A 25,018-nucleotide genomic window follows, 5' to 3' on the forward strand; every position below is an offset into this window, starting at 1 on the left:
GCATTTTTACCGAAATCACGTGACTGCAATAGGCATGTATGGCTGTCCCCAACCCGTTCCTTGATTCGACCGGCCAACCAGCGTCGCGTCGGTAAGGTTGGCGTCAGCTTTTTTGCAACATAATGTAGGCCTATTGGATCTCGATAATACACTGTATTTCGTTCATTCCTGTGGACTTCGTATAATACCGTACTTATTGTGTAGGCCTATTAGCTAGTATGTAATTGCTGTGGTTTTATTGTAATCTTAAACAATTGAGACACTAACGCAATTCAGAAACTTTTTGTGGAATAATATTATTATTGATAATGATAACGATAATGATAATAATAATAAATAATGATTATTATTATTATAATTGTTCATTTTTTATTTATTAAGCCTCATCACTGCACACACAGCGAGTAAAAGTAAGGACAGTATATAATATATTTTCGTACTTGACTCATATTATATATATCCTCTTACTTTCATAATCAACCTTTCACTATGTACTGGTATTGCGCCAAACAAATTAAAAACATCAAAGATTGTGCCAATTTTGGAGAAGGGTGATCGTGAAGTTATGTTTAACTACAGACCAATTTCCATTTTACCAGTTTATTTTTTAAGTCCTTGAAAAGGTTATGTCCATTAGACTTATACCTAATTAAGCATGGTGTCATAGGTAACAACCAGGACGGACTTAGACAAAACCATTCTACCTCCTATGCAATACTTGTTCTTGGTAATATTTTAAAAGCTTTCTTAAATAATGAGTACATGAGTGCTACTTTTATGGACTTAAGCAAAGCTTTCGACCTTAAATTTTGACGAATGTACAGGTTTATAATAATTATAATGATTAAATTTGTATATATATTAATTGTTATCAATTTACTGCTCAGAGATTGGCGCTATTGAAGTTACCGACAGTGAATGGTTTAAAATCGACCACTTGGAGTGTCGTATACTGTATCTGTATGCGTTGTATGTGTTGCGTTTTACGTCAAAAACATGTCTAGATTAACTTTAAGCATAGAATTAATAATAGGTCCATGCCTTATAAGTATGCTTAAGAAATGGTCGAAAGAAACTTGGTCGGGCCACCTAACAAATATCATTATTCAGCAAAGTTTGTCCAACAATGGTTTAAATATTTCATACAGAATTTGCAACAAAATGACTTGGTGACACTGTTTAAGCTCAATGTGTACTTCTAAATCAACAGAGATCACTTTAGTCAGCGCTGGATGTGGCGAGTCCCGCCAGCGATTGGCCAATCCCACCAAGGCTTCTCAAAACACTTCATATATTTACTCTGAATGGAAATGTAAATCAAATCAACCTTAGACTCATGAATCTATGAATCATTCAAAATATATACGTTGTTATATGCTATCTTACTTCATTAAATTCTGGACGATTTAATATACACCACTTTCGACTCCGCTCAATGCATTAGCATAGGACTTCGGCGAGGTAAGCAACTTTAATACCCACTCTGTGAAAATATGACGTCATCACATTTTTACAGAGTGGGTATTAAACAACTTTAATGCTCACTCTCTGACAATGTTATGACAATGTTATGATATTGGTGACTAATTCGGTCTATTAAGTGACCGCTAAATCGTATCGTTCGACCGTACACTTAACTAGAGGTGACTCTCCAAAGTTCACTCATAAGCTGAGTAAAGAATTTAAGATTCGATACTAGAATATAACTGTGTGCAGCATAAGCTACAGTATAATATAATCAAGCATGAATAGGAATTTTCTTGAATAGTATAAATTCATGGAACGAGACACTTTTTACAACCAGATCTAAACTGATTAATCGGGTCCGCTGACCTTAGTGTAGCCTTGGCGTAGGAAGGGGACCGTCAGTCCCGCCCGAACCCACCCCCGCTCGGTACTCGTACCTCGCAAGACGGTTCCCCACCCCCTTTGAATATCCTGGCTACGTCCCTGCTGATCGGTACTACTTCCTCTAAAGAATACTCCTCCCTTTGAAAATCCTGGCTACGTCCCTGGTCAGAGTCTACAACCATCTCAGCTCCCCCACTTTTATAATAGTAAATTCATCATCATCACATCACCATTATATAGTCAAAATGAAGCGCCAACAAATTTCTCTAATGATCGTTTATCAGGGATTTTCGGCAAACATAGAGATCTAGGTACTGTATACTAAACCAGGACAGCTTAGGCCTAACTAGGCATATAACCTACCAAGCTTTACATACAATAACAGTTATAATGGTTGGACAAATTACAAATTTCTTTTTCGCTTTTAGCACAATTTACTTAGCACACTTTTTAGTATTATTAATATTATCGTATGTAACACACTTTATTAAAAAATTGAATACAAGGCCCACATGGCCCAACATGTGTTAATATTGTTACCATATCTATTATCATTATGGCCATCATAATATCATCATTATTAATTCTAATACTAGTACAGTAGTAGTATTATTATTAAACAAAACTTTAAAAGCTTGCAGAAGGATAAAAAGAAAATTGAAAACTGAACCATACATTTTCACATTTCTGTATCTTAAAAGACCTGGCTTGGGATTCTAAGACGAATTTAAGCTGATTTTTTTTGTTCAGTTAGTTTGACACATCCACCTCCTGAGTTTAAAGCCGTTATTATATGATCTCAAAAATGTTATTTTTTTTGCATTATTGTTTATATTAATAGCACGGGTCACACCCATATGATAATGAAGTAGTCAATCAGAAATTATATAGCATTTTTAAATGTTTTTAAAAACTTTTTTTTTAAAATCACATAAAAGTGACACATCGTCCTCGTGGAGTTGACTATCCCTATCGCAAAATGAGTTATAACAAACCATGTTCTATTTGTGTTTCTAATCTGCGTAAACAATTCACGCTTAGGCCTAGGCTCTGTGTTATAATAGGCTATTATATGTATAACGTGTGCTGATGCATATTAACATATTTTATAAGTAATTCATTTTGAGTGATCCCAGGAAATAATTTGTATTGGGTAGCAAAAACAAGCTTTAAAATACTAAAACTATGTACAAAGGTTGGGGGGGGGGACGCGGCTCCCATGCGCGCCCCCAGGATACGTCCCTTGGACTAATGGCTTTGAAGTAGGTAAAGTAAATACATCGAAGACAATGTTTTCCATTTTTATTTTCTTTATTAAATCAAACATATTAATTACGTCTCTGCGGTTGCCAAAAAACACTGATAAAAGATCATGAGAATTTGTTGGCGCTTCATTTTGACTACTGTATATGTTTGTTTTGTTAGTTTAATTTATTTCTACTGTGTATAATGGTGATGTGATAATGATGAATTTTACTAGGCCTATATAAAAGTGTCATTTTCGGCCATCTACAGGTACTATTTCCACGAAATGTCCCCCCACCCACCTTTCAAAAGAGATCTGCGCCCTTGCACGCACCCCATACTGCCAAATCCTACATCCGTAAGAGAAATGATTGATAAGACCTTAAGTAGGCATATATTAGGCCTATACCTCCATGGTCTGATAATGCACATTATCTGTTCTGGAATTACAACTGGCTGCCATCAGGAAAAAGGCTAAGAACCATATTTATGTTTAAGGCTAACATATATAACTCTTTTTTTTGGTCTATATTGTACATATATTGTATACTACTTTACTTGATATTTTCTAAATTTGTATGTATTTTATAACTTATAACTTAATAATTCTGTATTTTCATTTGTATTTTCATATTGATGTATTTTTTATGTTGTAATTTTATAAGCAATAACTTTTCTCAGTGTAATATCCTTTTGGACAAATAAATTTGAATTGAATTGAATTGGATTAGCCTTAACTAAGCTTAAGAAATGGTCGAAAGAAGCTTAGTCGGACCCCCTAACAAAGATTGTGATCTTCTACCTCAATTTTAAGCATTCTTGTTTTCAATTATAATTATTAGGCCTATGAAGATAAAAAAAAGTAATAAAAATCATTTTTGAAATTAACATTCCTATTTTGAAAGAACATTATAAAAATGTAAACCTGAAAATAAAAAATAGTATTTAAAGAGTGTTTACCCGTAATTTTACGGCGAAAAAAAATACTGGGGATGCATTTTTCAACTTCAGTTAGTTCTATGCTCAAGTGAATAATTGTACGTTACTGAAAAATTAGCAAGTTAATTTTAAAATATATTTTTGAATGGTCATTTTTTAGGGACAAATACATCTTTAATTTCACAAAACCAACTCCGTTCAGCACACAGTAACACACATCACTGGTGTTAAGCTTAGGAATAATATACCTGTCCATTAAAATTATCAATTAAAAAGTTTTCCATATAGAGGAAAACTTACAAAGCTTGAGGATAATATATACAGGTCTCCCTCCAAATAAAGACCACTTTTGTGACCGGGGTTTTCATGGTCTTTAGCAGCTTTGGTCTCTAATTAGCATAATAGAGATAAAAGATATTCGTTTATTTGGGACCACAGAAGAGTGGTTTTTAGTTGGAGGTGGTCTTTATTCGGAGGGGTCTTTCATTTGAGGGAGACCTGTATTTATTTTGATTTTGCTATTGGGACCATTGGTGTAATAATATAATTATATATATTAACACGGTTTAATTGGTAAATGACTTGTATATAAAATTATATAGAGTCATCATTTTTGAATCATGATGACGTATCTCTCTTAATTAGCTTATATAATGATAACACCTCCAGATATCCACATCTACATTTAGGATGCTAATACCTCAATTTTCTAAGTTCCATATTGCGATTGTTAGCAACATTAAACCAGTTTTTGAAATGATTACTTTTCAAACAATTCTGGGCAAACTTACAACAGAGATTGTACCTTCTTTCAGATAGTTTTACTAAAGAAAGCTTGTCGAGTGACTGGTACACTTCAACCAGGCCATGCTTTGGAAGTTTGAACTTCTTTAATCTGCATAACATGTGCAGACGTCTACTTGCTTTAGAAATAATTTCTTTGACATTACGATCCCACTTAAAGTTATCTTGTATCCACAGCCCTAACAGCTTTGTTTCTTTAACAATTTCAATTACAACGATATGAGACTTTCAAGATAAGACCAGCCGTGGTATTCTCCAGTCAGGATTTAATTGGAAAGAATCAATATGGCTGCTACGTTCTTATCGGTCCGTTATCGTGTATTAGTGTTTATTTTGTATTCAGTGACGTTTCAATATTTGTTGCTATTTCGTTTTGTTTCAACTGCTACTGATAACAGATTCAAAAAAATGGGCTTGGCATTCGTAGGTAGGTAAATTGCAAATAAATTCCAGCGCTTTCGGTTTATCTTGAGAATAATACATAGAAAGTGGTAGTATTTTCTCGTTGCGGTGTAGTGTATCGAGATTGAAATTTAAACCTAGAGTAGCCAGCTTCACCAATAATTTAAACTTTCATTCAAAATATCTGATGGTTTCCAGCATAGGTACCGGTATATAAAATTGAACAATGGTCTGAGACGTGCGTTACCCTTCTATCTCGGTAAAAAGAAGGGTACGGTTAGCAACAGCACCGAGATAGGACGGTAAGCCTACCATAATCCTAGCTACTGCCTAAATTGAAAACAAAATATTACTGACCGCGAAGATAACCTTTACAATAACGTTAAATGTTAAAAAGAAAATGTGCAAGTGCAGACATTATTTAAAGTTACGTGTTGGGTACGGTGTATATATTAGGCCTACAATGGACTTCTGTCTTATGCGAAAATAAAACTTGCATCTTTAAAGAAAATGTTTTCATGCGACACACGCACTGTTCTTTTCAATATTTCTTCTTTGTTAAGAAAATGAGACGAAAGACGAGGTCCTAAATAACCATTTTAAGTAAGGCTGAACAAAGTTCATTTTTTACATCTACAGTATGCTCTAAATCTATTTTTACAATTTGTCTAATTATTCCAATTCTGATACTCATATCAGGGCAACGCACCCTAATCATTCCTACCACATTGAATGAATAAAGTATGCTTATCAAAACCATAAATAAGGCTCGAACATAGTCTACCCTGCACGTACGCTACCCTCGTCTGTATAATTTCGTTCGCATTTTGTAAGTGAATTTATTGTTATTGTTATAATTTTGTTTCTAATTTCTATTTTAATGTTCCTATTCGTAGTCTCCTTTCTAAGTCAATTTTAAATGCAAATTTTTCTCGTGAATATTTGTAAACATGGTATTTTTGTAGGATTTCATCTCTGTATAACCATGCGTTTGTAAAAACCCTGAATTGGATATTTTTAATTGTAAATTTTCAAATTTTAAAAGTAGTGTACATGAAGTAATTAGTATAATTTATTAATATTTATTTGCAGAAGTTACTTTTTTGGCTTTAATGATTATCTTGTAATGTTCTGCTTCTTATCTGTATCATATTCATATTCTTATACATTTATGTTTATCCTATAATTTGTGTTTACACTGTTGAATATTTAAATACAATATAAATACAAATAAGTGAATTTAAGTTTTGTTTCAGACGAATTCGAGATTGAAAATGGGTTACTTTCACTCTCCGTATCGCTAGATGATGTTATTGATGTTGATGAGTTTTGGCTGGTCGACTTTCAACCATTTGAATTCAACAATATTAATGCAGTTGATCATATGGGTATGTAGAAATATAGTCTAACACAAAAGGCTTAAAGAACGTGTTGTCAATACTAATAAATTATTTCTCCATATGGATATGACACATCTTGTATTGCCTCTATGCTTTGAATTCAAAAAGATTTATTGAAAGTACAGGGGCTATTGTTACAAGAACAGTATTAAACCAATTCTTAATTATAATTGGATGTCACCGTCATAACACCCATCAAAACTAAGAGTTGGATTAAGGCTTGTGTAACGATAGCAAAAAATAAAAACTGAATTGTTTCAACCTTCTGTCTCATTAAAAGTAAATAACTTGCCGTATTTGATGAGCATTTTCATTTTCAGAAAAGTTTCATTAGTTTCTATAACGAATTGATAAGTAAATCCTTGCCGAGACAATAGGGGCCCATATGGGCTGGAGCTTATTCCCAGTTTCAAGTAGCGTGAAGCGGATGAGAGTGTGACAATAGTCCACCGCAGACTACTCCCAGCAGTTTGCTGTACCCATTGATACACTTCAGGGTAGACTGAAGCAATGTAGACCTAAATGCCTTACTCAAGGGCACAAGCGAAATGCACAGTTAAGGATTGAAACCCCGACTCGAGTTTAGGAAACAAAACAGTTTCCATTGCGCCAAACCGCCCTCTAAAAGAAGAATTGATGGAGCTTATCAACAATCTAAACAGAATGACGAAAATTTGATCCTATGTAAATTAATTTTTTAAAAATTAGATAAATATAATGAGATGAAATTACATGAATTCACAGTGTTTATTTTCATATTTCAGAGCTTACATGTTTTACACAGTATAAATTTTTTAAACGAAATATTTAAAACAAAATGTATTTGCTCTTTAAAGTGTATCGAGGGACGAATTCCCTAGCAATTATACTAAGGAAAGGCAAACACACAATATGTGAGACCACATTAAATACAATATGCCATGATACACCAGTCTACTCAAACAATGTGATGGTTTTCTCTGTATTTCTGCAGGGACACTTGTGTCATCGAGAACTGGAACGTGCAGTAATGTATTCACCGATGGAATGTACGAAGAATACTTTACTGATAATTTTAACTTTTTAAACGATAATTTGTTGAATTCCAAACTGTTCACCAACACTAGTATTGGCCCTATTATGAACAATATTGAAAAAGGTAAGTTAAATGCACCTTAAAAATCACCTTCTACCTGTGTCTTATTATAAATAACATAAAAACAAATTAGAGCAAACAAACATATTTTGTCGCATACAAACTGATAAACATAAATACATTTTTAAAAATAGGTCATATTATTTACAGACAACAACCTCACAACGCGCGAAGAACTACAATTACTTTCATAGGCCTAAATATTGAAACGATCTATGCATTGAACCATTTACAGTAATATGAAAAAAATAACTGAAAAAACTTTTTATTTAGGACACAAATACTACCACCACTATTACAAAGGTATTTTAGTAAACATGGGTTTTCGAAAATACTCTGTGGTCTACGATACGTTTTAAAAATTATAATTCACGCTAATCATTTTCTATAAGGGTTTTCATTTCGTCGGAACAAACTCAGTTACCATGGAAGCGCCGCCACCCTTCTGAATTGTATGCGGTCAGATGGCTCATCGGCGTGGACATCATCTGACGTCACTCGGTCGGAGATTGAGTTCAGGACCACGTTATATTTTTCAAACATTCGTCCAATGAGCATCCATCGTAGCACCAAGGCTGTCTCCTACGTCCAGTCTCATGTAGTACTAATTTGGCGTCTCTATCGAAATGCGTTGGTGAATTCAGTATTTGCGTCAACTCTGGATCCATTAATGTTACCGGCTCCTCCCCAACAGCCCGAAGTGTATCTTAACTCTGCAATAGTGTCAACACCAGTGGACAGAACGCATGCGCCAATAGTTGACCAGATGGAAGTTGATATAGAATTCAGTACCGTTCCACCGTCAAGAAAGTATGTTATGGTTTATGAAGAGAATAGTATTGAATATAAACCGCAGAGCAATGACGCACACACTTTATTACATGTAGTTGATGAACCGCTTTATCACCACGAAGCACCCATGTGTCTTGGAAATCATGAAGATAAAAAGTGTATGCAAACTTGGAACTCTAAAATAATTCTTCAGTTGAATGATATGCAAAATATACAAAGTGGAAAGCAGCGAACGTATAATGGTAAGTAAAGTAAATATTTATTTTGGTCAAACATTAACAAACTAGCTAATTCTCCAAACAGGAAATTGGTGTTATGCATTACGCAATAGCCAACGTAAAAGTACAATACCATACAATCGCTACACGCTACCGCCTACAGCTTTCGGTGATGCTGATTAGTTGGTCAAATCGGAGAGTTTCCCGATTGCGTCAGAACTGCTCGCAGCACACAGTACAACGATAGCACTGAAAACACTGTAGCGACACACTGTAGCGACAGTGTTGTAAGAAAAGCAGGCCTTAGCCTGTGCCACTCAGCAACATATGCTACAGAGTGCATTCCACTATCAAATTTATGCGATTTTGTGTGATGTGTCCATATATGGGAATGGTGATGTCATATTGCAACCAAATATGGGCATATCAACTTTTTTTGTCACAATACTTGATAGTGTCGACTGAGCGTAAGCCATTGTTATAATAAAACAAATTATTCTTGAAAAAAAAAATCATCTTTGTTAATATGCTTTTATATATACTTTTACATATCCTTATTTTCGTAATATTATTCTATTTTTTGTTATCTGTAAATCGGCCTGTGTTTATTTCTTTCTACTTTCGTTCTTACAGTAGGCCTATTATCATTTGCTGTCGTCAGAGAAAAAGCCGCTTATTTATTGAAATTGTCAGACTTTCTAAAAGTAGCTTTCACTATTTTCCGTACATTATATCAAACAGGCGATTTAGTGGCGACTTTTTCAGTCCACGAATGTGCGGATGTGGAGGACGTCACCACTTGTAATATTAATTCCAGCTATCGAATTAGCGTCACCATTAGTCTGGTATTGCAGTCTGTCTTGACGTTAGTGGACGAGTCGCGTGACGAGGTGTCACTTCACGTGGTTGCAATTCATAGTGAACGGCAGCCAATCCCATTCAATCCGTATGGTATATACTTTTTTTTGTTTTTATTTTTGTGTTTAGACGCATGCATGTATTTATATAATATAGTTACTACTATTTATGGTATAGTACAGTACACCGGTGTTCATAGTCTTTTAGGTGGCCAATAATTGATTACAGAAAACCTGTACTAGATTATTGTTTTATTAAATAATTAATTTGATATTGTAGGTGTTACAGGTCATCTCGAAAAGGCTGGTGTGTCAGACGGTGACAGCATTACACTAGAAGTGCAGTTCTCGCCCACATGGTTGCGTTCGCTTTACCGTCTCCAACTGATGCTTTTGGTCACGTGTATCTGGCCAGTAAAACCTAAAATGGTAAAACAAACAGCAGTGTATCCAAAGTGGGGTGAAGGGGCGTTGGGAGCTATAACCCCAGAATAATTTCTCCTTGGAACTTGGTTGTTAAAAACTGTTCTAATATCACCAAAATTCTTCCAGCTAGCGCTAGTAAATTTATCCTTGTTCTCTTCCCATCAACCATCCATCACCTATCAGTTCTGTTATTACTCATAAATAAATGCCTAACTGCACTTGCAACGAAGGTCTGTGTAGGCCCTATAATTATTCTTGTACATTCTAATGTTGTAGAAACATGCACCAAACATAGTTTCGTATATGTTTTTTTTTATAATAAGATATAGACCCCTGTATTTAGGGCCTACAATTAATTGATTAATAATCCGGTCACCGATCACCACCAGAAGGACCCCATTAGAAGTAAGTCTTCTTCTAGACCTTCGTGGGCTATACTTGGTGTTTACACTGAATAAGTCCAAATCCTAATCTAAGGGTCCTACGACGAAATAATGAGAACAACATTTATCAGGACTAAAAAAAAGAAAAAAATAAAGGGAAAAAAATGGATATTGTCGTTAAGCATTAAAATAGCGAAACTGTTTAAATTAGGGTCAAACCAACTTAACACCTCGTATTTGTGTCAAATCGCCAGAACAATATCCACGGTGAAAAAAATATGCTATTGTACCGTATATTATATGGCTTGTACTGTATATAGATATAGGCGTATTATTGCATAAAGTAAATGATCATCAGACTTATGGTGTGTTCACTTTTACATGAATAGGGGTGTGTGGCTGCACGTCCTTATCATCGAAAGGTTCATTTCATCGATCCAGATTACCACTCATATTTTGGCGGTAAATATGATAGCTACAGACTTCACCATGAGGCTGGAAAAGGCGCAACTATTAACCATTTATATGACGAACAAGCTAATTTGCATATTTCAAAATTTGATCATGTCGCTTTGACAGATTATGATGTTCTGTATACGGTCACAGCAATATATAGGTAAGTTTTATTAATGTATACTATTATAGTATAGTATCAATATCAATTCTAGATTATCCATCATAAATGGCAACCAGGAAAGGGTGGATCATGTCAAAATATATTATCTCGGTTACTAGTTCGTCATCAATCATCAGCAACATCAACATAATCATTAGTAGTATAGCGGCAGCAATACATTAAGGCAGCCCATTTTTGAGCCAATGAAGTCTATTTACTAACCAGTCAAATGAAAATAATACAGTACTCAACGAAAATTCGTAGTCAACGAAATGAACCAGTCGAATACGCCTATACTTTTACAGTTTTGTTGAAATTTGAAACAGATATTTCCAGTCTCCGTTTATTGATTTATTTAAACATTTTAGAGCAGAAGACTCACAGAAAGACTCAAAATGCGGCATGTTTAGACCACAATATTCCCTTTACCAATCATGTTCTATAGAATATCTTATCTGGATTCCTGGAACTGTCCAGTAATCTATGCTCTCAGTACTCTATACCATTCTTTTTATTTAGATTGGTCGAAAGACAACCGATAAAAGCACCGTATGGATCACATCACAGACGCAAAAGGAATCCCAATGGTCAAATTAAAACTTTCAACAGTAATTTCAAGAAAGCCCAAATAACTAGCATTAGTTTCTTTGCTGAAGGCTGTGTAAATGGTCTGGTATTCGACAATAAAACAAGGATTTGTATATCATCGTCTGACGGTAACGGCGAATATACGACTTCGACAAACCAGGTCAGTTGATCTATAATGGCTTTTCATTAGGCTTCGTAGAGCTTACTATACATCGCTGGTAATAAAAATTGTTATTTATTATGCATGGCAATCACATAATCATAAACTGACCTGCGAAACTGAGCCTTCAGTTAAGCTTGGTTTCCATAGAATCGCTACACTGTCGCTACAGTGTTTTCAGTGCAATCGTATTGCGTAGCAGTCCCCGGCGCAATCAGGAAAACTCCCTGATTCCACTGACCAAGCAGCATCACTGAAAGTATGTAGTGATTGTATGGAAACCAATCTTTCAAACACTGTTACAATCGGCAATGGCCAAGTCAAAATTTCAAAAGTGACTAGGAAAATGTATGTATACAAGTAATGATAATCTTATATGTTCAATTTTGACCTAATTTCATTATTTTTCAGCATGAGCGTATATCAAGTTTTCCACCAAACCTCGATGTTGACAATTCGGCAGCTACTGCTTCAGCAAGCTTTGTAACAATATTTATTGCCGTATATTTAAACATTCTATTTTAAAATGTATTCAATGACCGATTTTCATGAACAAAACGTTTATTCAAAATACGAGATTGCTGAATGTTTAGCAGAATTTTAATAACAAAGTGTGTGTAGTAATATTTAATAATTTAACTTATATAAAATCTACATTTTAATATTGTCTTAATATTGTATATCAGTGTCATGGTGTTTTAAAATATTATATAGAAATGACTTATTATATATTATACATAAAATTAGATATTTTAAATATAAATGTGTGTAGTAAATAATCGATTAAAATTTCACTGTAGAGCTTTTTTTCTTCTAGAGAATATATTATATCAGTGTATTTTTGTTTTCAACATTATATATATAGATTAATATCTTTATCGAGTATGCATGTGTCCGTTTCAATGTACAAATAGTTGGATATTCTTTTTTATGTATATGTATATAAGGCTAAATTGTAATCGTAACAAAGCATTGTCTGTGAAGATGATTTTAATGTCAGTCATCAAATGTCATATGCACATATATTTATTTATATTTACGTCTGTTAGTATATATTTTATACAAAAGATTCGTTTATGTGATATAATTTATATTAATGTTTAGTGAATAAATGATGTTGAAGGAAATATATAAAATACTCCTTTGTATTTTAAATGTAGTTTCTTGTGGATTTAACACCAATAGGGAGCATTCAACTAGAAGTAGAACCTACAACGTAATGACGACACAAAGGATTCTGGGACGCAATTTGGCCCTAATTTACGTTGTACAGAGGACAGTCATAGATAAGAGTGACTCGTGCATATCAAAAGCTCTGTAATATTCAAACAGATGAGGTTTTATTGGAAATGTGTATAATCAAATTAAGGTCAATATATTGTACTTCATAATATTAATATTAATCTACCACTGAATTTTAATAACATGGTCGATGTTACTAACAGTCTGTCTGGAGAGTGTATTTCCAGATATAACATTGACATCATTTAGATTGGTTAAGAATGCATGTTTTGCAGATCTTGGCCAAATTCTGCCATTTTGTTGGGCCTGGATAGGCAGTGTTGACTCTTATGTGAGGCAGGATCTTAACACCTTTACTAGGGAAAAAATTGCTTCTTCTGAGCCATCTTCACATTTAATCTTGTAGGCTATCATCTCATTCTGTTGATGGTAATTGAGTTCCAGAAGATAAAAACTACCAGACTCCTCCTAAAAACAGAAAACATTTCATGTATCTATTGTTTTCAATACCAACTAACATTCAAAACATTTTTGCTGCCCCACCCTAATTTGTTTTATTTGTAAGTCTTCATAGTTTAGATAATGCTACCATACCTGTATAAAGCAAAATGCTTTCCATGGTTGGGAAGCATTATCAGATGTTGCTAAGGTCTTGATGGAATTTGATGACATAGCTTCAAGGATGGCGGCTGTTGATGGTCCTTCAAGGAGTGGCAACTCCTCATCTACCCTAGAGATAATTATAGTTACATTGTTGATTAGAGGATTTCATGAGTAAGGATCCTTCAGTTATGTGTGGCATAACCAATGCACAAAACTAATAATCTGTTTTACCTGGTTTGCCATTGATTCCATTTTTCTTCAAATTCTGTGGGAGTCATCACAGCATCTTTCCTGTTCTTGAAAATACGAGTTTCCACATCAGTTATTCCTTCAAGAGCCCCCTCAACTTTCGCTGTGTCTGCTTCATTGTCGTTGAGGGCGCTATTTACATCAACCAGAGATTCTTCATCTGCACCTAAACTTGCAAATGATTCTTTTGCTTCACTGTCGCTGGCTATATCAACGAGTGTTCCCTCAACAGTGCTCTCTGACATTGGTGACTTTTCTTTCTTTTTAATTGCAGGTGACAATTCTTGATTAATTGTTGCACTTTCTTTGACCCTATGCAAAGAATCCTTGTCTAGGTAGAAAAACAATTTTTGGATAATTTTTAAAAGCATTACAATGCAGGTTTTATAAAACAATTGCTTATCTTTGTTGTCCTATGAGTTACGTTTATTCTATTTACATGTATTTTTTCAAGGCAGGGTGGGCATAAATATTGGTCGGGGGTTTGATAATTTTTAAAAGCATTACAATGCAGGTTTTATAAAACAATTACTTATCTTTGTTGTTCTCCTATAAGTTACATTTATTCTATTTACATATATTTCTTTACGGTTTAGATTTTTTCTGCTAGCCTTAACTTATAGTATGTAGCATAAATTAAGGCAGGGGTGGGCATAAATATTGGTTAGCGGGAGCCAAAGTTAATTTTTGATTTATCGTGTTTGCAGTGCGCTCCCAAAAACCTTAATGTGTACTGCTTTTATACTGCTCTTTATACTCCAGCTTAAAGTGACTCATAAATATTACTTGCTTATAAAAGAGAATTAATTGGCAATAATAAAAAAAAAAATGAAGAGTACACTCACCTAAGAGCAATGACAGTGAGTTAAACTGCCCTTCTGGAATATCATGCAGTTTTGACAATTCTAAATTTCCTGGGATTGGTTGTAATGATGCGCAGACGACATTCTTAGCCTGAAAGACGGAAGAAAGCAGAATACGCTTTGAAAAATAAGCTTCACTACCTTGGTCCAAGATTAAACTGGTACCTGGTACAATATGGCAAATTTATTTGTCTGCAAAATCTACTAAAGCTAGGGGCAGAGAATGTTGTAAGTGTTGCAGGTCTAGTTAATGTGAAAGGTACTCCTAGAAAAACTGAAAAAATGGGGAGTAATTGTGATGTGATTGGCTTTACCTTTTGGACGTCAGCCTGTAATAGTCTGTAATATAACATAGCTTTCTCTTTGACCTCAATATCATCTTCTGTTGCTGAAATTGTAAATAGTTAAGAGGGTTAGATGCCAATTAATTTTGAAATAAAATTCAATACAACCAATGTACATGCACAATTAAATTTTGCTTTCTTTTAGAATGTTTCGTCTATTAAAGTTAAAGCATTTATTGAAAGCACAGTTGTATAATTGTTTACATACATAGTATATAACTACTACATTTATGTAATATGTATTACATGCATACCTATAGCACTATCCAATAACTTTCCCAGCATAGACTGGCATTCTGCAGGTCGGTAGAAGAACAGTTTAGTGGTTGCTGTGAGTAGTGCTACTTTCACTTGGGACGAATGTTCCTGATCATACGCCTCAACATAGTCCTCCAGTAAGTATGGGGCATCAGGCAGATTCTACATATGATGGATTGTGGGTAAGAATACATAATCGAACAACATGATTATGCTGGTTTATTTTAATTATTATTACACTTTGTGGTCCTACCTTTCCATAGTGGCCTACCAGCCACAAGAGTGCAGTCTTTCCTTTAATGTCCGACACAAAAGATGCGCAGCTTGGTAGATGCTCCATCACTTTGTCCACATATTTTGTGTTTGTCTCATAACGTAGCAGATCTTTAAGGCAGAAAAATGAATTTTGTAAGTCCCCCATTGGCATTGACACTCTGTTCCACAATATAGTAGACACTAGTATTTTGCAACTGCGAGGTATATGCCTCCTCATCACTCACAATACAATGAATTTGTGTGTTTTGAAGGTTGTTTTAAGTAGTTAATTTCTAAGTTGATCATATTTTACATGCCAAATTGTTGTATTTCCATCAAATAACATTCTTTAAGTCTAATTTTATCTAAGACAAACAATTTTTTAATGCTATTTTGGATTCGACTTCAACTCTTTGGTTTTTCATCAACATCCACAATATTTTACCCTGGAAGCCAGCAAGCACTTCCGAGATCACATGACTAAGTTGTAACTGGAGCATGCTCAGTAGATAATTAAGACAGATGCTTGTACAAGAAGGCTTCTTTGCGATGGATCCAATGGTCTTCACAGAACGTGTGGCAAATACTGATGACACATCATTACAATATACGCTGTATAATATCAAAAAAACAATAGAGAGATAAGAGGTCAGGGTTTAACATATATATAAAATAGCATTATTATTTTTTCAGTTCTGTGTTTATCACCATGGCAAAATATCTCTTATTTATTATTTTTCTAAATATAACGCTAACTTATTGTAAACAAGCTTCCATTTTATCTGTCATAAACTTTTTTGACGATCGTCACTATCTTCGTTTTCTTTTCTTCTGTATGCCGGGCCATGGAGGCACTGATGTAAACAATATGTACAGTATGTAGCATAAACGGGTGGATCAAGGCATTTGATGTGGATGGGCCTGGGAAGGAACTTTTAAAGATGGAGAGGACAGACGATGACATTTCATGGATATGGAACCCAGAATGTTAATGTAATTAAATAAAAAAATTTTAAATACTAATATGTAATACTTCAATAGTTTCTTTTACCTTATTTCTTCAACAATATCCTGGAGATTGTAAGGTGTGATAAGGCTTTGTAGCAGATCTAACTTCTTGAATTTTATATACTCTGGCTCTTGATACCTGAAAAATAAGTGCACATGTAAAATATGTAACTATTGCATAAACAAGTACTAATAAATATTCATAAATGTAGATACCTGGATAGAAGGGTTTATTCGGTGTAAACACCAAGGATAAACACTCACCGGCAGTAGAATTTCTTATAATGTTTCGTAAAAAGTGTTGGAGAGATTGCCAATATCCACTGAATGTGACAGAGGGCGGCAAACACAAGTTCATGAGAGCTACTGCTTGTTAGCACATTCAACAAAGGGCCTGAATGAATTGTACAGGAGAAAATGCATTAGATAATAGCATGTGCTGAATTTTTAATTTAATACACAATAAAGGGAAAATACTGTTAATTGCATACAATTTTATTATATATTAAAATTACACATATTAAAAATGTAATATATTATTATACATATTTAAATAAAGATAGGAAGAAAATGAACATGTTGTTAATACATACAGACCATTCCACTATTACGTTAAAAGGGGTAAGTTCCGCAATAAAAAAAATAAGCAAATAAAGACAGTAGAAATCTCCAAGTTTTACGGTTATCACTATACCTCTTACTCTTTTGTACACATCGTCTCGGATACTGAGGCCAGAGGTCAAATGTAACATCATCGTGACTGCAGCAAGACTTACTCCTGAGTTTGGATGCTTCAAGTATGAATCACTTAGATTCTGTAAGACATAGCATTTTACTAATTATTAAAAAAAAATATTTCTGGGGCTCAGGAAAAAGACACCCGAGTTCAAAAATTGAGTTGTCCTGAATTATAATAGGAAGCTTTCGATTGTACAATGACAGCAGGACGTAGAACGTAATGACATCACTAAAAATCATCTGCACATGCGAGAACAATAAGGTCGCCTCGTCGAGTAGATTCTGGAACGCAATTTGGCCAAAACTACGTATGCAGAGAACGTGGGACGCCAGGTAGGACGGTCACGCATGAGTGATTCCGTTCTAGTGTCGCACAAATCGAAAGCACCCTATTATCTTGCTAATACTTACTAACACATCTATGACCTCATCTTCACCTTTGACCTTATATTTCAGCAAAAGATTGAAAATGAGGCTCTGACCCCATTCTGTGAATTCTTTTAATCTTTAACAAAAGAAAAAAACATAAGTTGTAATGAATGATAATCATTTACAAATTTCCATATTAATACCAATCTTGCATATGAATTTAATGCAGTAGATTTTCCAATACACTCTGTCACTTTAACAATTTATTCTATAATTTAATGTCTCTATCACAAACTTTAAATAAAATATGCTGTCACTAGCATCAGCTTTTATCTCAATCTTCAATCTTCCTTTTTTCTAATAGGAATACTAACCCCAAACTTTTCATCTTAAACCAACTGGTGAACATGGAGTTCAGCCACTGAGCAGTTTCCTCTGTCATTCAATGGACTAACCTGTTTAAGAGATAATAGGCAATCTTCTTATTGATGACCACACCTCCTTCCATCCTCAGTATCTCTTCTAAACTCATAAGACAATTGATAACTGTAATAGGATCTTTATCTCGTATCATACCATACAATGTATCAACAATGTTGTTGTCTGTAAAAAAAAATGAATGTCTTGACTACTTTTGGTAATAGAAATGTGGTTTTTTTTGGATGAAAAATCAAATCACATACACTATGTATCACCACCCTCTGTTTCTTCAAGAGTATTCTTAGTCCTAAAAATATTTAAAAGAATTCACTTCCTACTAGGTACCCATTTATACTTTTGGGTGAAGAAAGACAAATGCCATACCCATTAACACAAGATTTGTTTATACCTAATCATAATAAATCGTATTTGTTAGCTACACTTTATACAAAGCAGAAGTTTAGAAGATATTACCCTGAGTAAATTGTGGGTGTTGGTTATGAAGTTTGGCACACGCATTCACTGCAATTCGCTTTACGTAAGCACTCTTATCCTTAAGACCGTCCAGACACACCTGTGTAGAGTACTCAAAAAAAGCTGGCACCCTATAGGGTAAAGAATTCTAGATGCTAAAAACCGCTGATGAAAAAATTACTATCATTTTGTATTAAATTTGTAATCATGATTTAAAGTCATGTGCTGTAGACACTAGTGTTCTGTAAGTGATGCTTGATTGATGGATGGACTTGGTTATGATTATTTTATGGATGGTTGATTGATGACTGATTGATTAATATTAAAGATTCAATTCAATTCAATATAAAGTTTATTTCCACATCATCAATACAAACTACATAGACGGAGAAATACATAAGGAAAAAAAACAATAATTGATAAGAATGGGCCCATCAGAACATTTAAATAACGTGGAAAAAGGGTCGCCACAGCAAGCAAGCTTTATAACGGGCGCCCATTGATTATGAAATAAAATTAACAACTATATCACAAAAAATAAATTTTATAAATAAATTGATTGATTATTGATGGATGGATGATGGATGATTGATTAACATTTGGTTAATTGATTTGTTGTTGATAGATGCTTGGATTGTTGATTGCCTTACTTACTCTTCAGACCAAGTGGCCCATAAGGCTGATTGATTGACTGATTTTGAATTGAAAGGTAATAATAAAGTACTATATATAAAGTAAGCAACTCAAATATTGAGGTTCATTGTCAATTTAATAACAAGGTTAGAGACGTACAGTACCTCAAGGAGGAAAATGTCCTCAGAGCTAGGCCTCGTATCATTGGATTTGGATGCTTGCAATCTTTTAGTAGTGTGTTCACCACCAACAGGGCCAGGTCTGGTTTTTCTTCGGCATAATGACTCAGGTACAGATAGGCTAGCTTCTTGATTACCATGTTAGAGCTACCGCATACCTGAATAAAATTACACAATATTGGGACAAATAAATCTCATCGACAAGTAGTATTACCTGCTGAATATATATCAACTCAGTAATAAGTAAACAACTGGACAAGTAATTGCTGGACAATTCATACCCATACTGTATGCAATTCAACACAAAAATGATCCTCCAAGTTATGTTTTTAACAGTCTACCATTAATTACCGACAAATGCTCACCAGTTAAATCTCAAATGCAGCAGGTTAATCTCAAATGCAGTAGGTTACATGTCCAGAGATGTTTGATTGGGATGTCCTCGAGTTTACTAAGGAGAATCCATTATGGTTATTGAAAAGCATCCCTTTCAATCAAACTTCCCTTGGGCCTTACGGGTAAATATTAAATACTAAAAAATACACAATATTTTAAGAAAGAATAACTTTAAATTAAGACCTTAATGACGCTCATAAACACTTCAGAAATGTCCATGCCACTGGTCATCTCTACTAACAAGCTCTGGAGTATCTGTCGCAACTTATTAGCATCAGCAGTCACCTCTGGATCGTTGAGAAGTTCACTATAAGAAAATACATTTGACAGCTGATTACTTAAAACAGCGATAAGTTAATATAAAACCAAAAATTTGTAATGCAAATCCCTGCCAAAAAAAATGCTTAAATTATATCACCCCACATGTCTGATTTCAGATTTAAAAACAATAATATTCTTTTAATTAAAATATTTTTGGGAATTTTGTCATATCAAAACAAGTACAATTTTGGGGGAAGATGTATGCAGTCATATTGACTTTAATCCATTACTAAATAACAGTTAAATCTCCTTACATATATTAATTGTTGTATAGGCCTAGGGTGGGAAAACTAATACACTAATATCAATGTAACAATTCTAAGGTAGTTAACTTACTTGTATTTGTGAATATCATCTTTAGATACAATATCAGGTGGAAATGATGTCATAATCATTTTTTATCTACAAAACGAAACAAAAAAAAGGTAAGCAGCCAAAACAACGAACTAGCCTAGGCATGACCAACAAGATAGTATTATATAGGCCTAGAATAGTATTAGTAGGGTAGGCGGAAACGGCAATAAACCAAAACGTTAATGAACCAAAACGGAAACAGACCAAAACGGCAATAGGCATAGACTAAAACGACAAAGGAGCAAAATCAATGCCAAGGCTAGCCGCATAATTTTCTGAATCCGACAGGCAAATCAAATATTGCCATGGGCTCTTTTTCCCACTTTTAATGTTTAATCGGTTTAAAAAAAATATTTATACACATTTATGACGAATTATTTAGATGCTTCATTTTGTCTACATTTTAAAGTTTCATTACTATTATTATTATTATTCTTTCGCATTTTTTACTTTTATAAAATAAATTTGTTTAGCCTGATTTTGTCTGTATTTGAAAGTTTTATTTATTAAAATGTTTACTGTTTTTATTGTTTCCTCCAATCTTTTTATTATTGAATTTGTATGTTTTATTATTAATATTATTATTAGTGTTGTTGTTTTATTAATATTATTATATATTGTTGTTGTCGTTCTCTCACGATTTTTTTTTACTTCTATGACAATTTAGCCTCAATTTTACTGTATTTAACTGTTGTACACTTTCATATTTATACTTGTCCTATGACTAGCTATGCTAGGCCTACCCTAGTCCTACTAAAAACGCCCCCACCGCCATTTCGGGGAATCACCGGGTAGGCATAGGCCTAACCTAGCCTACATACACCCTCGCGCACGAACCCCCAACCACCGGGAAGTAGGTACCTACCTCGTATGGACCTATAATTTATAATGTAGATAATAATGAATTTCTAAGATTTAAAATTATTTTAGCACGATTATCATCATCTTCTAAAAAACAAACACGCCGGGTGCATTCTCCGTGAACGACATCCGTCCTCACAACGGAGCTGTCTTCAACTATGAAGCGCCGAATGTGTCTTTAGTGTTGACGCATCTTGTTGTTTTGATGTCTTTCATTTGATTTTAATTTTTATATTTTTTCTTGTTGTTAGCATGCACCACCCCTGTGGTTGAGTGCCACTGATTCAAAAGTGAATATCCAAATAAATTATTATTATTATTATTATTATTATTCGTGACGTACGTGCTGATGCGCTCGATAACTATGAGGCGCCCAATGTGCTAAAGACAAGTGTTCGTTTACCTTTTATGCATTTGTTCTCAATTTTTCATTTCTTGCATGATATGTCGTGTAATTTAGTCTTTTTTTTTGACAGTGTTTGAAATTTATGGTCAGCTTTGTACCAAGAAGTGGGCTATCCTCATAGAATGTGATTTCCCACATCATCGCAGTTCTTTGATGTTTATCTTGGATTTACAGTGCTATTATTTTATGTAAAATTCAAATGAAACAACTTCTTTTACATTCACAAAATCACGTAGGAGGCAACTGTTACACACACTTTCATAATTGTTAATTTGAGAAAAGAGACTGCATACAAAGATGTAAATAATTCCTCTAAAGCCAGCAGCTCACTGTACCGAATGGTCGTCGGCCGAGGCGATTCTATGGAGGACGCAATGCAATGAAGTGTGCGCAGAAAGTCCTTTTTAATGACGATCCGATCAGACTGCCACAGACAATCTGCAGACAGCGTTGCATCATCTAGCGGTCACTAGGATCAGAGTTGGATTTGTTGTATAATGGTCGTACGACACAGTTAGTGCCCGGCTTTTGTCAAAAAACAAGATATATCATCTGATTTCTCCTAGCTTCCTGCAACTAAGAAACATCATTTATCATAATACCACCAGACAAGGGCAGTCTCCATGAATTATTACTAGAGTTCTTACGAACTCTAATTATTACTCGAGTTCCTATATAGAGAGAGTTGCGACATTAGCCACTAGTGGGACTCCATTGTCCTTTTATGCATGAATGAACACTTCAACACCTATGTTACAGTGTGGTAATTGCATAAATAACAGGCAATTGAAAAAAAATAAAAATATTAAGAAAATGTTATGCCATTTGAATAAATAAAAAAATAAAAAGAAAGAAAAAAATAATGTGACACGACCCTTCGTTATGGAGTTATGAATTTTTAAATATTAACATGAGGTCAAGAATTTAGTTTCAATTTCTTATATTTTTGTTGGTTATGCACCACTGATTAGGTTGTGGACACAAGATGGCAGATAGAGGGCGTCCAGTAGTCACATGATGTGAACTGCTCATGTCGCAACTCTCTCTATATAGGAACTCTTAACTATTACCAGTGCCATAAAAAAACAGCCATTATATATGTCTCTGATTACTATAGACTTGATGGTGCATTTTATTTTAAAATGTACACTGCATTTTGCTTTCATTTAACAAGCTGAGCATTTAAACACTACTGTAAGCAACTGTAATGTGCAGTACATAACACAACCAAATGTAGAGTCTGGTATGACATGCATAACAAAATCAATGAGACACTGCTAAAGTGAGGTGGTATCCTCCTTTGAACTAACTTTACATCACTCTCTGAGATTCTATCTATAACTACATATTGTGCCACACACGTGCTTAACTGAAAATGAAATGACACCCATTCTTCAAGGTATCTTTTTAAGACCATGAACGACTATGTATGGATAAAATTCACGATGAAAAGTGGTTGTGCCTGCGGGGGTCCAGGGGGACACAGGATCCCTTCCCGGTAACCCTGACCTTACAATTTGGCCAGAGTCAAAAAACATTTTGTTGGAAAAATCTGCTTGTATACCATGCCATTTCCGAGCATCGAGAGGGCATATTCTTAAAATCTGCTCTCCTCAGCCCAACTATTTGTTGCTGAGGTGGGTTTAGACCACCTGTCAGGGAAATGGGAGCCCAGTCAATGGACTTGGACCCATGTGGGGACACTTATCACTTAGTCACTGACAAAGAAAGCAACCCATTCAGATGATACCTTTTATCAACTACTATGACATCACAATTTCTTAACTAAAAATATAAATCACCACACTAATGTAATACACTAGTAGCAAAATAACATAATAATAATAAATTAACAAGCTACATTTGTACCATTAAAACGATGAATGGTTTACTTAAATATACCAAAGTAACATTAATTAAAGGATTAACTCTTTATGTCACTTTTTGTAATACACAATCTTTAGAATTCAAATAAACAACTAGTTTAAAAAAATAAGGTAATGACTATGCAATTTCTTGGTATTGGCCTAGCCTCATTCCTTGAATGGGTGGTATACTGTATTCGTAAAATTAGTAATAGCATTTATAAAATAAAATTGATCTTAGATCAAAAGTGTTTACTTCAATCAAAAACACCTAAATTAAATTAATATACTGTTCTAGTTAATTAACTAGAAAAATATAGATTGGTATACAAATGCTTACAGTATATGCTATTTCCAACACATCAAAAATGGTGTAGTTCCTTGGACGGCATAAACCCGCCCTTTGATCATGGCAGATATTTCTTTTTTTTGGGGTTAGGGAGGGGGGTGGGGATTGCCTCATACACAGAGAATTTCCTTTGAGGGATTTAAGAAATGGCCCATACATGGAGAATTCGTTTGACAGCATGTCCCGTGAATTTAAACTACACGCCCATTTCAAAGAAAACCCTCCTTTTTTATTTACTGGTCTCCCTTCAATTAAAAACCACTTTTCTGTGGTCCCAAAAGAACAACTTTCTTTTATCTTTATTATTCTACAGTAATTAAAAACTGAAGATGCTATAGACCATGGAAACCCCGGTCCCAAAAGTGGTCTTTAATTGGAGGGAGACCCGTACTAATAAAATTCAGGTGAGCTAATAATTAGGCCTTTGACAGGGAAAATGCTGGCATGTGAAATTGGACACTTTTATCCAAGGTAGGTTATACCTAAGGAACAACAGTAACACAAAGTATAAAACGTAATAATTGTAATAATAATCATTAAAATTATTATTGTTATTACTATTAGTCAGTTGAGCATGGAGTTTCAAAGTGGATGCAAACTAAAAACTCATATTTAAATAATATACAAAGTGCTCAGTATACTGCTGCTTATATTTATCTATGTCATACAGTATAAACATTATGTCAATTATACTTTTACAACTTTTGTGTACTAACAATCCAACTTTACATTGTCATAATTTCAGCTACAGTATAGACACAAAATGATTCTCATTCAAAATGTATAATGTGCACTTGCAAGTATCGTACCAACAACAGTAGAAAGGAAAAATCTGATCCAATGATTTTGTGGACAAAAATTTAAAGTTAAGTTGGGTAATCCACACTACCCTCATTCTTACAATTGCCTCTATTTACAGCCTTTGATCTTTAGATTAGAAGGTGCTTTATAACTGCCTGTTGTTGTATTGTTAGCAACTGGAATATTTTGATCAAAGTAACTAGGAAAATGTTTA

General features: G+C 34.2%; 2 protein-coding genes across 3 annotated transcripts; one reads left to right on the forward strand and one right to left on the reverse strand.

Annotated features, from left to right (window-relative positions):
* Positions 1 to 4,966: 4,966 nt before the first annotated feature.
* Positions 4,967 to 12,947, forward strand: LOC117105730. Of its 2 annotated transcripts, none has more exons than XM_033246984.1 (9): positions 4,967 to 5,266; positions 6,487 to 6,629; positions 7,615 to 7,779; positions 8,169 to 8,810; positions 9,528 to 9,737; positions 9,924 to 10,072; positions 10,842 to 11,068; positions 11,588 to 11,816; positions 12,228 to 12,947. In XM_033246984.1, exons 2-9 carry the CDS (start codon positions 6,626 to 6,628, stop codon positions 12,339 to 12,341), a joined length of 1,740 nt encoding a protein of 579 aa, XP_033102875.1. In that variant the 5' UTR covers positions 4,967 to 5,266; positions 6,487 to 6,625; the 3' UTR covers positions 12,342 to 12,947. The 2 variants fall into 2 exon arrangements, with proteins under 2 accessions (XP_033102875.1, XP_033102874.1); XM_033246983.1 differs by having other exon boundaries at positions 6,498 to 6,629.
* Positions 12,661 to 21,506, reverse strand: LOC117105729 (AP-4 complex subunit beta-1-like). The gene is made up of 18 exons (XM_033246981.1): positions 21,388 to 21,506; positions 20,505 to 20,570; positions 20,031 to 20,154; positions 19,437 to 19,609; positions 18,640 to 18,770; positions 18,201 to 18,348; positions 17,788 to 17,881; positions 17,333 to 17,453; positions 16,903 to 17,032; positions 16,682 to 16,777; positions 16,076 to 16,242; positions 15,629 to 15,759; positions 15,372 to 15,537; positions 15,088 to 15,161; positions 14,756 to 14,864; positions 13,893 to 14,241; positions 13,653 to 13,788; positions 12,661 to 13,526 (listed from the first exon to the last, which is right to left on the reverse strand). The coding sequence occupies exons 2-18, from the start codon at positions 20,561 to 20,563 to the stop codon at positions 13,386 to 13,388; spliced, it is 2,349 nt and encodes a 782-aa protein (XP_033102872.1). The 5' UTR covers positions 20,564 to 20,570; positions 21,388 to 21,506; the 3' UTR covers positions 12,661 to 13,385.
* Between the last annotated feature and the right edge of the window lie 3,512 nt (positions 21,507 to 25,018).

Source organism: Anneissia japonica, unplaced genomic scaffold (assembly GCF_011630105.1).
Source record: "Anneissia japonica isolate Jap-2015-1 unplaced genomic scaffold, ASM1163010v1 scaffold287754_len4335492_cov202, whole genome shotgun sequence".
Classification (NCBI taxonomy): Eukaryota; Metazoa; Echinodermata; class Crinoidea; order Comatulida; family Comatulidae; genus Anneissia; species Anneissia japonica.

Bases quoted from the DNA above. Each gene is read 5' to 3' on its own strand.
- LOC117105729 (XM_033246981.1), bottom strand. From the start codon at position 20,563: ATGATTATGACATCATTTCCACCTGATATTGTATCTAAAGATGATATT. The intron at 16,778-16,902 runs GTGAGTGTTTAT...CTTATTTTTCAG, and splicing joins TATAAGAAATTCTACTGCCG to GTATCAAGAGCCAGAGTATA. The intron at 14,242-14,755 runs GTGAGTGTACTC...TTTTCTACCTAG, and splicing joins CTCACTGTCATTGCTCTTAG to ACAAGGATTCTTTGCATAGG.
- LOC117105730 (XM_033246983.1), top strand. From the start codon at position 5,125: ATGGCTGCTACGTTCTTATCGGTCCGTTATCGTGTATTAGTGTTTATT. The intron at 9,738-9,923 runs GTATATACTTTT...TTGATATTGTAG, and splicing joins AATCCCATTCAATCCGTATG to GTGTTACAGGTCATCTCGAA. The intron at 10,073-10,841 runs GTAAAACAAACA...TTACATGAATAG, and splicing joins GGCCAGTAAAACCTAAAATG to GGGTGTGTGGCTGCACGTCC.